The 15,609-nt window shown below is 40.4% G+C and overlaps 1 protein-coding gene across 5 annotated transcripts in view; it reads right to left on the bottom strand.

Moving 5' to 3' along the window:
• Nucleotides 1-15,609, bottom strand: part of il1rapl2 (interleukin 1 receptor accessory protein-like 2) — a 499,122-nt gene that overhangs the window by 11,796 nt on the left and 471,717 nt on the right. For 3 of the 5 annotated variants that reach the window (XM_076890749.1, XM_076890753.1, XM_076890756.1), the window contains 3 exons: nt 3,988-4,128; nt 3,149-3,209; nt 1,740-1,852 (listed from right to left, as the gene is read on the bottom strand). In XM_076890749.1, coding sequence (XP_076746864.1) covers nt 1,740-1,852; nt 3,149-3,209; nt 3,988-4,128 — 315 coding nt within the window. The remainder of the gene's footprint in view (nt 1-1,739; nt 1,853-3,148; nt 3,210-3,987; nt 4,129-15,609) is intronic. The other 2 variants (XM_024804223.2, XM_076890760.1) reach the window with 1 other exon arrangement.

Here is a 15,609-nt window from a genome sequence, read left to right as displayed (position 1 = left end):
CCTGAAGGTAAGCGAGTCATGGACTAAAGTAAAACAGTATGTTGGATGTGCCACGCAATGCTCAATTACATTGGTGTGAACTAGTGTGTTAGCGCAGTTAGCTCGTTAACGTGTTGGCCGTCTAGCCCCATGCACGGAGCGATCGGCGGTAGCTCGTTAACGGAGATTTGCCGTGTTGTGGCGTTAAGGTCATTTCAACGAGATTAACCTGAAAGCACTAGTGGGAACACAACGAATATGACTGCACATTTACGCCGACATCATCCTAGTGCAAAGACAAGTGGAAGCAGACAAAAAAAAGCAAGCATGCTACTAACTTTAGCCGAGTCATTTAGACAGCTGTTAGCACATGATTCTCCTTATGCTGCTGAGAATATAGCCCAGAAGAAGCGGATAGTATAGCTTTTATTTTGGAAAGAGACATTTCTCTGTAATAAACTCTCTTTTCCAAAGATGAGTGATTCCTCAATCAGATACAGGGCTCGCAATATCGCTAGCCCGACGTCCCGGAGCTAGCGATTTTTTCAGTCAGGCTACCAAAATCTATCTCTTCCCTGCCCGTCGGGCTATTGTAGGAAAAATATATGTCAATGCTTTTGCATTCTTTCAGAAATGTAGCTGGGTAATTATGTCATTGGCATCGGTGAGCCACTGTCAATATGTGACATATTGAAGTCGCGTTTGAATTTGCGCTTGTTTTTTTGCTTTCACTTTGCAATCGTGCGAACTGTGTATAGAGAGCGACAGCACTGATCTGTGAGTGATGATAATTTGTGCACCAATTCCTCTGACATTGTCTTATTAATCGTTAGCTTACTATGCAAACATGACAAGTGAAATCTCCCGCAGCAAGCTTAAACATGTGAGAGGTTGATCGCGCAGAGAATCGCTGAGCTTATGTGAGTGCGTGTGTAAAAGTAGCAGGATATATATTTTAGTTCTGCTGAGCCAAATAAGATAGGTCGGGGTGAAGAAGTGACAGCCAAAGAAAAGCTTACCACAAAACGGAGAAGTTATGACAAATGAGACTATAAGGCAAAAAGAAAGTGCAGCTTTATGGTTTCATGGACAAAAGAATTTTTGTGGCTGCAATATGACGAGCTAAATAACCAGGGCTGCACATAAGTGGTCCGCAGGTGCGCATTCGCTGTCAAAATAAAAAACACGCACAAGGGTTAGGGTTAAATTTAAAAACTGTACTTTTGAGTTAAAATATATATTTATAATTTTAATAAATGACAAATTAAAAAGGCATGAACATTTTTTTGTATCGAAAAAATATCAAACCGTGACACCAAAGTATCGAACCGAACCGTGAATTTTGTGTATCGTTGCACCCCTAATATATATATATACTGTATATATAAATACAGTATATGTGTGTTTGTGAATGTGCCAGGTTTGACCAGCATATTTTCCCCTCCAGTTGGACAGAGTGACACAGGAGCCAAGAAATGATGACAAATTGTGAGAGGGTACAAGCATGCATGCACGTGTGTGCGTACGTGTGTGTTTGTGAACAAATAAATGAAATTGTGGTAAGGCATGTGGTACATGTGGCGTACATCTGAGAGCTGACATAGATACGTGTGTGGCTGTAAGTGTGTTATGATGAAGATCCACATATGTTCTTATTTATTCTGACAGAGAGATGAATTCTGGGTAGCGGGGATTGGAGTTACACAGAGAGAGAGTGTGTGTGTGCATGTGTGTAGGTAGATACACAGATTTATACTTACTACTGCTGGGTATTAAATCTCTGTCTGGTATAAACAGCTTGTATCCATAATGTTTCTCCAAAACATCCGGCAAGATCTCCAAAGCAAATGTTTCCTCGTCGCTGCTCGTCCTGCTGGGAGAGGGAATAACAAACATGGCTCCAAATTCAAAATCAGATAACAGACAAATCAATCAGCAAATGCACTTAACTACAAACGCCTGCACACAGGTGGAAAATTAGAGGGGAACCCATCGTAAAGATGTGGGCTGCCCTGCTCTGTTAAACTCCACAGGAGAGATGGAGCACTACATTCCAGAAGATATTCCCTCATTTGATGTGCAGACGAGCACGTGTTGCATCTTCGTAGCTGATCTTGTGAGTACAAAGACTGTAGCACGTGATTACATCATTTTCTTCTCAGCATGCAGATCACTGCATTGTCATCCAGGAAGGAGCCACTTCCATCAGGACAGAGATGTTTAATCAGAGTGTAAAGGTGAACGCTTTGAACAAATTTGTATTGATTCACGGTGAGCCTTCTTTCTGAGGTGACAAGTAAACTGAAGCTATGCCAACAGAATGCTTTCCTCAAAGTAACGGAGCCTCTCAATCCCCTCACTGTAGGGCTGTCAGGTTTAGTTTTTTGCATTTAATTTGGTCAATATCAAACATCTGCACATTTTATGAATTTATTTATTCATTTTTTGATTTTTAACATGACCAGGCTTACTGCTAACAATACAACAAGTAGTATTTTAATAAACTGTAGCCCAGACAAAATTTTGGCTAGCAAGTCCTTTTCATGTGGCTGCCACGCTTCGATATAAAAGGGAGGTTTGTCTAAACCGTTTCAACCACAGAAGCAAAGAACTATGCTCACAGGAAGTGTGTGTATATATATATATATATATATGAAAGCTAGTTTGAGCCACCATGGCATCATCTAGGGGTTACTGAAGCCTTACCTGTGGCTTTTTCTTAGCTTTTTGAAACCAGAGAGGAAAGATATGACTGAGAAATTGAGGACAGCTTATATGACAACAGTTCATCATCATCTTTGACTCCAAAAGAGAACATAATTTATGAAATGAATGTAATGTTTTAAATATGACTTATACAAAGGCACTGAGCCCATGAACTCCTCAGCAAAGGTAATCCCTTTGTTATGCGTCTTTTCACAGATCCCCCTGCAGGATAAAGGCGCTATTGCATCAGCTTCGCTTTCTCTATGTATCTCTACATCAGAGACAATCAGAGCTTTTCTGCAGGTCAAAGGGGGCAATGCTGATTTGATTTCAAGTATTTTGTGTTTGCTGCTATTTGAAGGAACTGAACATGATATTTGTTTCATTTGTATCAATCCTCACTTTAAGTTTAGCGCCTAATCTGTTTACACAGCACTGCACAAAAACATCCAAGAAACCTGACCTGCCCAATGAGTCGAGGTCCACTTTAGTATAGGACAGATAGGCATCATACTCCTTATTATCTGTGGAGAGAGACAGAGAGAGCATGGGACAGTAAATAAGAGTATTTGGAAGATTTGACAAATCAATCAACAAGGCTTCCCCGTCTTTCTGTGAGTACAGTGCTTCATACAGTATATATATGTTAGCAGTTTCTGTGTAATTATTGCACTAAAAGACAGCAGACAGCTCCTGATCATCAATACATGTAGACTTGATGAGAAAACCGTAATTCATGTTTTGGACTTGTGAATGCACGGCTAAGAAAATCCAGCTGCTTTAGGACCTAAACTTGAAATCAATACTTTAAATCAATACTACAAACTCACATCTTTATAATTTTCCTTTTGGCCGTTTCGCTGTTTTGTTCGGGGAGTGATCTTGCATTGCTTTGTCAGTGTAACTTTTTAAAAGTGCTGCACAAGTAGCTCCTTATTCCATCAATAGATGAAAAAAAGAAAAACACATTTTCATTTACTCTGCTGTTGTTTCTATTAATTGCCTTCTTTGACTTCACTACAGGCTTGTGCATCTTATGTGCTGTACAGTGTTGTACTGTGAGACTCATCCTGCAGTCTGTGTTATGCTATGTGTAGAAGCCCTACAGGAAAATCCTACTTCAATAGCATAATTCCTTTGCTTTACTTTGTTTCATTCGCAGCAACAGTCTAACTCTCATTTTGCTCCATGTTTGTAGTTCTCTGATCTTCCTATCAATGCTGATACCGCTCAGCGCTCTGATACCTGTCTGACCCCTTCTGCAGTGTGCTGAAGAAAAAGGGAGCACTCAAAATAGCTTACCATCTTCAGTTTCATCACTCCCAAAGTGTCTCCTGTAGCAGAGCATGATCTCCAGGTTGTAACATTTATAAAGTGCGGTTAGGACTCCCAGCAGCAGCAATATGACCCCGAGGCCTCCAGCTAACTCCAGACGGTACATATCTGCCAGAGATACACAGCAACAAATTTATATCAGTGATCAGTCTGCTTGGAGGAATACTAACTGATGTAAGAACAAAATTCCCCCCCAATAACTCAGAGCTTTTCAAAACATATTTAGATAATGCTTTTTTTTTAAATAAACTGCTCACATCTGACTGCTTTGACAACAATCTTACTTCAATTATCTTCAGATTGGCACATTTTTCCAAATCGGCAGTGAAGCTGGAAACTCATTCACTCACACAAAATACACAAACACACACAAACATGCAGAATGCTGATATCAGCTTTTCATTTGAATGTGTTTTTTGATAACTCGCAGCTGCATTTAGAGGCGTTATTAACGGCCTGCAAAAAAAAAAAGCGCAGAAAACCACACCAATGAAGCCCAGAAAAAGACAAATGCACACAGAAACACACTGGACCAGATGCGCTAACATGAGAGTCACAAAATGATCTGGCGGTCTATTTAATTAGAAGCTAATAAATTAACAAAGACCCTACAATAGAGAGAAAACTCCAACAATCAGATGACCCCTCGACGAGCAAGCACTTGGCCACAGTGGGAAGGAAAAACTCCCTTTTAACAGGAAGTAACCTCTAGCAGAACCAGGTACAGGGAGGGGCGGGGCCATCTGCTGCCACTGGTTGGTGTTGAAGGTAGGGCAAGGTTGTTGATATCTCTGGCTTTACATTTCTCAAAACAGAGTCGTCTACAGCACTTCAGTAGCTCATTCAATGCATTCATGCAGCTGTGGTAGGGACGAGGTAGACACATGCAGATGTTAACACTTATGTTAGCAGACAGACGTCAGCCTTTGAGTTTTATTTAATGCAGAAGTCCTTGCATTGGGTCAAAGTTAAGACTTTCACAACAATGACTTCCCCAGTTGAGTGGCACATTCTCTAAGCACTCAGTCTTTGACTTTTGGCAGGTTCATAGTGAATTATCATGTAACCACTTTACATCCACCCAGTGTTCCCAGCAACAGATGAAAAGTTGTGAAGCATTTTGCTCTTTGGAAATGGTATAAAAGCTGTGTGCAGCATGTAGTGATTCAAATATGGCTACTTTCAGGTGATGGAGATGTTAGCTACTACAATCCACTGTGTATAAACTTACACAGAAGTAGGAACTACTGCTGCTGCTTTCGTAGTTGTAGCTTAAAATAGTTTTTTTTTCACAACATGCATCGACTAGAGAAGCTTTTTTTCAGAAGGTCTTTTTCCTTTTTAGCTTTTATTTGCAGTTTGCTTACTTAAACCTGCTTGGTTATGTTTAAGAAAAGGTCGAGCTTTCCAAACACATGAACCACATTTGACAGTCTGACAGTGAAGGAAAAATATTGAATTTGTGAACGGCAAACTAAAAACACGTTTTCAGATAAAGATTTTCCCTTGTTTAAGAGTAAAGGCTCACAAGACTAGAGAGACAATAATTCCACCTTCGGTACACACGAGAGAACACTCGCACTGCCACACTTTTGCAGGTTTGATAGTTGTAAGTAGTCATCAGTGCACGTTTTACAGTTTGCGTGCATGTTTTCACTGGTTGCAGTTAGTTAATTTTTTAGGGTCACCATATTGAACATGCAGTAATGCTGTGTTTCACCAAACTGCAGACTACAAAGTAAGTCCACCACTCAGATAAAGAGAAACAGGTGAAATTACAGCAGCGCGTCGGGCACACACCTGTGTGAGCTGAGACTGTGTTGTGTGAATGGATGTTAGTACTATCAAGGCAATATGAGTGCATGGAAGATTAATGGAACACGGCTGGTGAATGACACCATGGGAAATATGATCCATTAGTGTACCCGCCACACACACACACACACACACACACACACACACACACACACACACACAGTTATTTGGATGGATTTATCAAGTCATGGTGAGGAATAGCACACACTATAGTAGAGGGTAAGTGAGTCCATTGTTAAAATTCAACATAAAGTACATTAACAATTGCACCCAATAATAACTGCAGTACACGTAGTTTTGTCTGAACTAAACTAAAGTCCCTAATTAATATTTTCTGGTGTCTCTCAGTAAGCGGCTCTCGGTTTTGACGATACAGTATTAGTCTGTCATTATAACTATTAAGCTAACATATCAGACACTGCCTGGCGACACAACACTACCTGTTTTTCCAAACTGTCAGATATAATTGGCTAAATGAAGAACAACACGACCCTGTGATCATATCTGTGATGCACATGCTCGACGTTTTATTCTTAACAACTCTACAACAAGAATATTTAAACAGAACATTTAACAGTTAATATGTTGTCGTCTTTGTCTTCTTCTCTGACCTTTTTGTGTTTGGGTTATTACAGTAATCAGGATATTAAACACAAACACAAACTAGGGACAAACTAGGGATAAACTAGCGTCGGTTGTTTCTGCACATAATATAAAACTTATCAAAAGAACCAATTTTAAATAGTATCTTTAGGCTGTTGCAAAAACCCAACTTTTGTTCAGCTGAATCTATAAAAAATATTGATGGTTTGACAAACCAGAGAGTTAAGTTAACAGATATAAAACAAAATCTTTTCACAAGCAACACGATTCCCAAAGAGCTCTCAGCTCTGGCACATCTCGACATGATGTGCAGTCAAAAAAATGAGGAAACTGGACAAGAGGAGGACAAAAGAAGATGCGGCAGGTCTGAAAAGCTATCCACAGCAGACAGACAGCATGCGAATGTCATGTTCTTAAAAAACAGGAAGAAATCCAGCAAAAACCTGACACAGGACCTGAGAGATGCATCTGACCCTTTAGCTGATCCATCTACTGTTCACTGAAGCTTCATCAGCAATGGTCTCAGTGGATGGGTGGCTGTCAAGGAGCGCTTCTTCAGGAAGGGAAACAGGGAGGAAACTCTGAGGCTGACTTACACAAGAACTGGACTGAAAATCAGACAGTAGGTATAATGTAGTGATGACTCCAAATGGGGAAATTTTTGATTAAAATGATTATGAGTACCGTATTTCCCGGACTACAAAGCGCACCTGAATATTAGCCGCACAAGCTAAAATCAGGGGAAAATCCTGTTTTGTACATACATTAGCCGCACCTGACTAATAGCCGCAGGTGTTTCAATGTTGACTTATCATATGTAAGAGAATATGCACAAAGGGAATTGTCAGGAAAGAGATGGCTGTTTGGAGACACACCCCTTTTATTAATATTTTGAAAAACAAGTTATGGGTACATATTTGCACATGTGCTGTGCTTCATAAATGAGTAACAAATGTAGTACATAACAGTAACCTACAGCACACCAGAAAAATAGATTCGGACTACCTTTTAGGCTCAGGTGCAGTGACACGGCTTTAACAAGAAGAAAAGTCAGTCATTCACCACCATCTTTCTCATCTTCCTGCGCACTAAAACCACCAAAGTCCTCTTCTCCAATGTCGGAAACGAACAGGCTCAGGATGGCTTCGTCATCCACTCTCCGCTTCTCTCCTTCGTTGTCACTTTCAAAACCAAACAAATCCTCATTGTCAGTGTCAGAGTCGAACACCCTCTGAAGGGCCGTGGCGGTGTCCTCCTCTCCATCATGCAGCAGTCCAGCCCTTCAAAATCCGTTGGTGATCGTGGATGTTTTCACACTTTTCCACGCTGTCAGATTCCACCGGTGGAGTTGAGCATAACTTGCTTTTCGCAAGTTTATCGCCGCTCGTCATCCACGCCTCCCACTGAACGCATAGCGCTACTTTGAAGTTTGTTTTTCGCGCTACTTCGTACGGCACTACGTTGCCTGGCGGACGGACATGTGACTAACATACCACTCTTGAACCCCGATCCTTCCGCCAGGCAACGTAGTGCCGTACAACAGCGGAACAAACAAAACAAATCGTCTTACGATATCACAAAAATCATGGACAATCTATAGAAAAGCCGCACCTGACTAAAAGCCGCAGGGTTCAAAGCTTGTGCAAAAAGTAGCGGCTTATAGCCCGACAATTACGGTATGTATGGAGATCAGGAAAGATGTACACCAGTGAATGCCTACAGCCATGGTGGAGACTGCCTTTGTCTTTCGGGCTGTATCTCAGTAAGTGGTGTTGGGGAGCTTCTTAAAACTGATGCAATTATGAATGCAGAAAAATACTGTCAGATTTTGATCCACCATGCAATGACACCAGCTTCATTTTTTCAACATGACAGTGATCCATAACACTGCCAATACAGTAAAAGCATAACTGGACAGAGAAACAGACCATGGAGCACTGTCACTCATGGATCGGCCTCCACAGAGCCCGGATCTCAACATGATTGAAGCAGTGTGGGATCCTTTGGACAGGGAACAGAGCAAAAAGCAGAAACATCCAAAGAAGAGCTTTGAATGTCCTTCAAGAAGCCTGGAGAACGATTCCTGAAGACTATCTAAGACTTAAGCTTGTTAGAACTGTCTCTGTGTTTGCACATGTTTTAATAACCTTAGTAAGACCTTTACAGGGTACTGTACTATTGTGCCTTTTGTAAACAATAGAGTAGTACATTTTTCTTAGTTATGTGATCAGAAATTGAGAACTTGATAAAAATCCTTGACTGTAATAAAAACACACTGAGGTCATTTATAATAGAAATGGAAGCAATGTGGGATCATGATAATGCAAAGATAAAGTGCCACGAGCAAAATGTACTTCATCAGTAAATCGTCTAAACTTTCTACTTAATGTTCAATAAGATCTGTGTGACCCTGCAGGATGCATTCCTGTGCTGAACATCTGGGATACTGTATAATACTGACATGATTAAAATGTCAAGAAATAGCAGCGCTTGAGAATTTTCAAGAAGAAATAATAATTGTATAAAAAAAATACAACGTTCAAGATCTGTTGATTTCAGTTGTAAGCAGTGTCTTTGCAGGAAACCCTGGAAGCTTAATATAACCACACAATATCACATTTAACCCTTTCATGCATGAATTATGACAACCTCAATCAGGATGTTTTTCTTAAACATAAGAGGTTTTTTTACATGTCCACTGGCTGACCAGTGGGTGGCAGGTATGGAGTGACGCATCAGTGTCCAAGGTAGTGTTTTATGAGCAAGTATCCCATCAACACTGACCCCAATACAAGAAAACAGCCTTTGAATAGCTGTCCACTGTAGTGACCACTATGCTGAAAGGGTTAAAACTCTTATTAAGAGCATAAAATGAGAGCGCCTGTTTGTAGATGCTTTCTACACTGATTTGTAAGATGCATTAATCTTTAATGAATTTAATGTTATTTTGCATATAATTGTGATGCCTTTTTAGTCAAATTTACTAAACATGTCATCCTAGATGTGTTAATAATTTGCATAATTTCCCAGATTTCGAATAACTCTTTGCAAATGTTCGTTTGGATTCAGACGTTAAATTCCAGCTTTGGCAGTTCTGTATTTTCCTCACTAGCTGTAACTGGAATGTATTTATCGCACGATTTTCAGTTCTTTTTTCAATTTGAGTTCTTTTGCTTTCTTGATTTTATGGCCAAGTCATGCTTTTTTGCAATTGCATGACAAAATAAAGGCTATTTTTAAGGATAAATTTATAAAACACAAGATCTGCTCTGAAATATTGTTGACATACTGGTGCAGTTCATCTTTAAAGTCTTCCACCATGCAGCTTTGTTTTTATTCACCACTACAGTTAATAAACCAGCTGAAGTTACCACATTTCACCAGTAGACGTCTCTCTAACCCTTCTGCTCCCATCAGCCAAACACTACCTTCACTAGATACGCCTAACAGCAGACAGAGCAGGGACAGCAGTGAGTGGGGGACGGAGTAGAGGGGTGGTGGTCTGAGAGCGGGAAGAAAAATAGTGAAATTCCAGTAATTGCCAAATATTTGCTCTACAGTAAAGTTAACTCACATTGCTTCATTGTAATGAGTCACATTTAGAAATCTCTGCTTCTGTCTCCTGCCTTCATCCATATCTATCCCTATCTCCTCGCTCTGTGTTCCTCTCTCAGTTTGCACCCCCCACACCCACTCTGTCACCACTGGCTCCCCTTCATCTATCTTTCTCAGATGTTTTCCATTAGTAATGAGTCACTTGCTGCCGTCTCCTGATATCAGCACACAGGAAAATGGGTGCAGAATTTTGAAGTTGGATTTTTAAGCATGCTTTTTACTTATTAGGCATAAAAAGAATTGGGAATTGTAATGGTGACAGTGTCTGCATGTAAAGGAAAGAATATGATAAAAGATTTTCTTTTTTTAACATAAGTTTTCAGACTCTCGTTCTCTTCTTCGGGCTTTACAGCCCAATGCTATTGCACTGAAAGCTCATTCACATCCACCGCCTTTGCTTTCTTTCTCCCCGTTTGTTTTTTATCTCATTCATCTGGCTTTGACAGGAATGCTTTTTGCATTTGCTGCTAAAGTATTATGTCTAAAACAACAATTATTAATAGCAAAAAATAATCTGAATGTTGGACTCCAAACACACCATCTGTCACACCATTGTTCAGTTTGGACCCATGAAGTGTTTAAAGACTCAAACCTTGTGTTGCCTCTGGAATTAGTACAGCCTATAGTAATATTCTATCTAGTAGGCAGGTTTTTAAAGGCTCTCTGTGCAGACAGGTCAGATACTGTATTCTGCCTCAGAAACAGTGGTCTATATACAGTCTATATACAGTGGTTCCAATGTATAAAGACTGCACAGACTGTATATAAAAGATAACAAAAAAATAAGAAAAAAGGGGCTAACCAAATCAACAAAGGGCACATAGACAGAGATCAGCTACACCCCCATGTGCTACAATCGGTCTTTAAGTCTGACGTCGTTAGCCGTTTCCGGGTCCAAACTCCGCTTCAGGTCTTTAAGTCAAATGAACACTGCGGCATCACTGAGAGTTAAAACCTAAAATTCTTTCATCTTTAATAAAATGATCAGTGTTGCTGCTTTACCAGGTGTAACAATTAAGTTTAACGTCCAGGCATCCATGAAAACAGGATTATTACAGAATTAAATTAACAGAGTTAGAAGTTAGCTCACTAGCTTCCACCTAAACATGATATAGCATGTTCTGACAGAGATTTCTGAAAGAATTCAAACGTACAGCTCTGCTATCACTTCCAACATAAATGAAGACAGAAAACTAAACAGCAGTGACGTTTGTAGGGTTACTGAAGTTGGACTAGCTGGTATATAATGATGTGCTACGTGCTCTCTAGCGACACAGCTATGGTTAGCATAAACACAGTGAAGCTGGAGGATGAACACTAACTTTTTCCACTCGATAAAAGTTAACATGAGTGTTCTTGGTGGTCAGGGACAAATGCGATCGCATGGCAGGATGCTGTAAACGGACCAGACGGACGGAGTTACATCATAAGGTTTTAAAAACTGAGCTTTAAAATGAACAGCAGCAATAAAAACCAACAGAGGCTGACAGTGATCACTGACTGTTTTTAGGGGCTTGTTGAGATTAAATAGAACAAGATACAAAATATTAAAAACATGTTAAAAACCCAACAGCCTTAATAAACACAGTAGTTTGGACCCGGAAGCAGAATCCATCACATCATCACTTAAAGATCAGATAGAAATGCATGATCCAAACTCAAGTGGCCACTTCAGGAACTGCAATTTGTGTTTGTTCACTTTGGCTTCATTTTTTAAACCTGAGCGTTGCTGCTTTGACTGTTAGATTAAGACAACTTCAATTCTTGCTCATTAGTCATATTCATGGAGTTTGGCTACCATCCCAATGCAGCGTCAGTCTCATTCTGAGTTGAAATATCCTGACAATAGCCGTAAATAGCTAGAGCAGCTAGTGCACAGAACAAATAAAGATGTATAATGGCATGAAGGTGGAGTGGAAAGTATCTGATGAACACGTAAACAAGCTTCAGAATAAATGGGCCTACTGTAAAGAAAAAAGTGTGTTCTACAAAAGGAAAGGGACACAGTATGATATCAAATTTGGAAAGGCGATTGAAGGGAAAGTCTGGAGTTTGTTGCCCTTCCTCATCCATAAATCCATGTTCAATCCTGTCAAACCGGAGCCTGTGGTGAGCCCAAACTCAAAGCCTTACAACCCCCGAACAAACCCTTGAGTGACATTTGAGAAACTAAGTCCATGTCTTTCCCCATCTATCCTCCAGTTTGTAATTTCTCTCAATCCTCCTCCCGATCTTTCCGGCCATCTCCCTCCTTGCCTCCATTTTTTTCTTTCTAGTAAGACTCTCGTCACGGTGCTGAAGGCAGCTCTTTATGCTCTGTCAGTTGCAATAAGCAGATGTGGATGGTGTGTGTACTGTAGGTGCACGTGTCCATGTGAGTGCATGCGTGCAACATAGATGCATCAACCCATTACCTTGGGTCACTGCAGAGTGAGAGCACACCCTAATTCAATCACACACACTCAGTGCAGGAAATCAAGCTTTGATAACTTGCGCTAACTTAAGATAACTTGTGCTTTGTTTAGGCTGTCATGTCGAGTTCTGGCACCCAAATGTGACCTTATGAGCTCCGAGGCTTCGGGCAGGAGGCTTTGGAACAGTCAGCTCTGTTAGCGAACTTTTAAATAGCCCTGACTTGAAGTGGGAATTATAAATAAGTCTGCTTAGTCGGACTAAGGATGATAGTTACTGACTGTACAAACAGTTCTGTTTTTGTGGCTGTTTTTCTTCTTTTAACTGTAGTTCAGCTGAGCACATACGAATTGAATTTGTCAGGTCGCTCACTTACAATGGACTGAACAGTCTCTAATTTTTATGCTGGTTTTATTTTAATGGTGAGAGATGGAACATCATCATACTCCCCAAAAAACACATTACATAAAAGTTATAAACTGACAAAATAAGAATTTCCTACACTGTATCTAGTGCATCACTACACCTGTTTACTGCATTTGGTTAAACGTTTAGGGAAAAATATGACATCTTGATTGTGTCTGTGACCTTTGTAGTCTTTTAATAGGCTTTTAAGGCCCAGCAATGAGAGGTGTACCAATTCTAAAAGCAACTGAATCAATTTGTGACTCTGCTTCGAATTCTGTGTGCAACCTCTGTTCAGTCAGAGCCTGGCACCTTAGCCTCCTGTGCGCCTTTAAAAATGAGCATCCAAAGAAATTTTGTGCAAGCCAACAAAAATAAAAAAAATTAAGCTGATGCAGTGCATGAATTTGTAAAACCAAACCAGGGAGTCTAAAGATGCTTCAGTGTTGCAGCAGATACAGTCCACAAAGATGTCTGCAAAAACATCCATGTCCAGCTAATCAGCAGGTTTCCTGATTACAATGGCTCAGTGTAATATAAGTGTTTTATGCATAAACACATATTATATATTCTTTGGGCAAACTGAAGTGATATTCGTGTTTTGTGCTGAACTTGGCATCTGATGTGCAGAGATGACCTCATCCAGTGTGACATGTTTCTTAAAAGACTGAGCGCTGTGATTTATTGCTAAAAGGCTTAAATATTCCCTTAGAGACCTTAATTTCATTTTAGTTATGATTAACCTTTGGTCAGCAGTTTCTCTATCTCTTATTATAATCAGAAAGTATAGTGCCTTTAGATGTAAAATCCAAAAACGGAATCAAGCAATTTATTATGTTATAACTTCCCCAAGTTAAATAAAATAATGACACTACAGATGGAGCTGTCTTTGAACTGGCACCAGTGAGTGAGTAAGTCACAGTGTGTGCAAAAGGAATATAGTTAATGTCAACGAATTTTCAGTACAAGAAAATCCCTAAGAGCTACTACTTATTTCATGCCTTTCATATGAGAAATGTCAAGTGCTTTACAGCAGAGGACAGTGTATGTAACAATGTAACATAGACCTGAAAACCTTTATTATAATAATTAAAATTAAGTCTGTGCCAGATGAAAATATTTAGTTCAATTCAATTTTATTCATACAGCACAAATCACAAACAAGCTTTTTACTGAGAGGTTAAGACCCTACAATACAGTCCCAATCAAAAGTTTAAGACCACTTGAAAAATGGCAAAAAAAAATTCCTATTTTGCATGATTGGATCTTAACAAGGTTCCAAGTAGAGCTTCAACATGTAACAAGGAGAAATGGGAGCGAGACAAAACATTTTACTGAAAACAAACTAAAACAGGCTGTTTTACAGCTGATCCAAAGTTTAGGACCATATGCCTTAAAAAGGCCAAATCTGTGCAAAAATGTGGATTCATTGTCATTTTCTGTCAGTAGTCACACTGTCATGACGTTCTGATGGCAACGGGAAAAAAATGTTCCCTTTTTGAACGTGGTCGGGTTGCTGAACTACATGAGCAGGGTCTCTCACAGCACGTGATCACTGCTGAGGTCGGACGCAGTAAGACAGTCATTTGGAGTTTCTTAAATGATCCTGAGGGTTATGGAACAACAAACGTCAAGTGGAAGACCCCAAAAAAATTCACCAGCACTGAGCCGGAGGATCCAATTGGCTGTCCATCAAGACACTGGACGATCCTCGACCCAGATTAAGGCAGTTACTGGTGCCGACTGCAGCCCTATAACCATCAGATGGCATCTGAGACTGAAAGGTGTCAGGGTTTCTGGGTCTTTGACCCAGTATTCTTAGTTCATGTTCACTGTTTATATTCTGTCTGCTTCACCTCCTGTTTTATTGTGTTAGCCTTGGTCCATGTGCATTATGTTCCGTCCTCTTCCCGTTTATCATTAGGTCATTATGTTCAGCTGTGTACTCACCAGGTTTTAATCTCTCATCACTCAGCCTGTGTATTTATGTCCCTCAGTTCAACCAGTCCAATGTCGTGTCATTGATGTTATTGTGATGTTGTTCTCGCCGCTGTTAGGTTGTCCTCTGTTCAGTTCCGTCAGGTCAGCCGGTCAGTTGTCAGTCAGTCTTTCATTCATCCATTCAGTCAGTCGTCCAGCCGGCCAGCCGTTTCCTACTTCTGTTCTGTTTGTTCACTCCGTTGACAATAAAACACCAATCTTCACCTACCTGTGAGTCCAGCGTTTGGGTCCTCCTTCTTTCGTCCACGACCTCATCCTGACAAAAGGCTTCAAAAACAAACGTCTTCAAAGGCCTCGTCTCCTTGGACGCCACAGAATCAACCATTTGCACCAAACATGCAACACTGAAAGGTGGCAGAGAGTTTTCTTCTCTTATGTGACCCTCGTCTGTGTGGTAACGCCTGGGTTTTTCAACAGGACAACGCTACAGTACACAATGTTCTTTCAGGAGAGTAACATCACTCTTTTGGACCATCCTGTGTGTTCCTCTGATCTAAATCCAACTGAGAACCTTTGGGGATGGATGGCAAGTTTACAGAAACAGACGACAGTTCCAGACAGCAGACGCCCTTCATGCGGCCGTCTTCAACACTTGGAGAAACTTCGCTCACCTCATGGAAACGCTTACATCAAGCATGCCGCAACGAATTATTGAAGTGATCAACAATAACAGTGGAGCTCCTCATCACTGAGTTCATGTCTGAACTTTGATTTCTGTTTTGGGGGGTTTACGAAATT

Source organism: Maylandia zebra, linkage group LG2, assembly GCF_041146795.1.
Source record: "Maylandia zebra isolate NMK-2024a linkage group LG2, Mzebra_GT3a, whole genome shotgun sequence".
Classification (NCBI taxonomy): Eukaryota; Metazoa; Chordata; class Actinopteri; order Cichliformes; family Cichlidae; genus Maylandia; species Maylandia zebra.
Note: the sequence above shows the minus strand (reverse complement) of the source record. Positions and strands in the feature narration are given on the sequence as shown.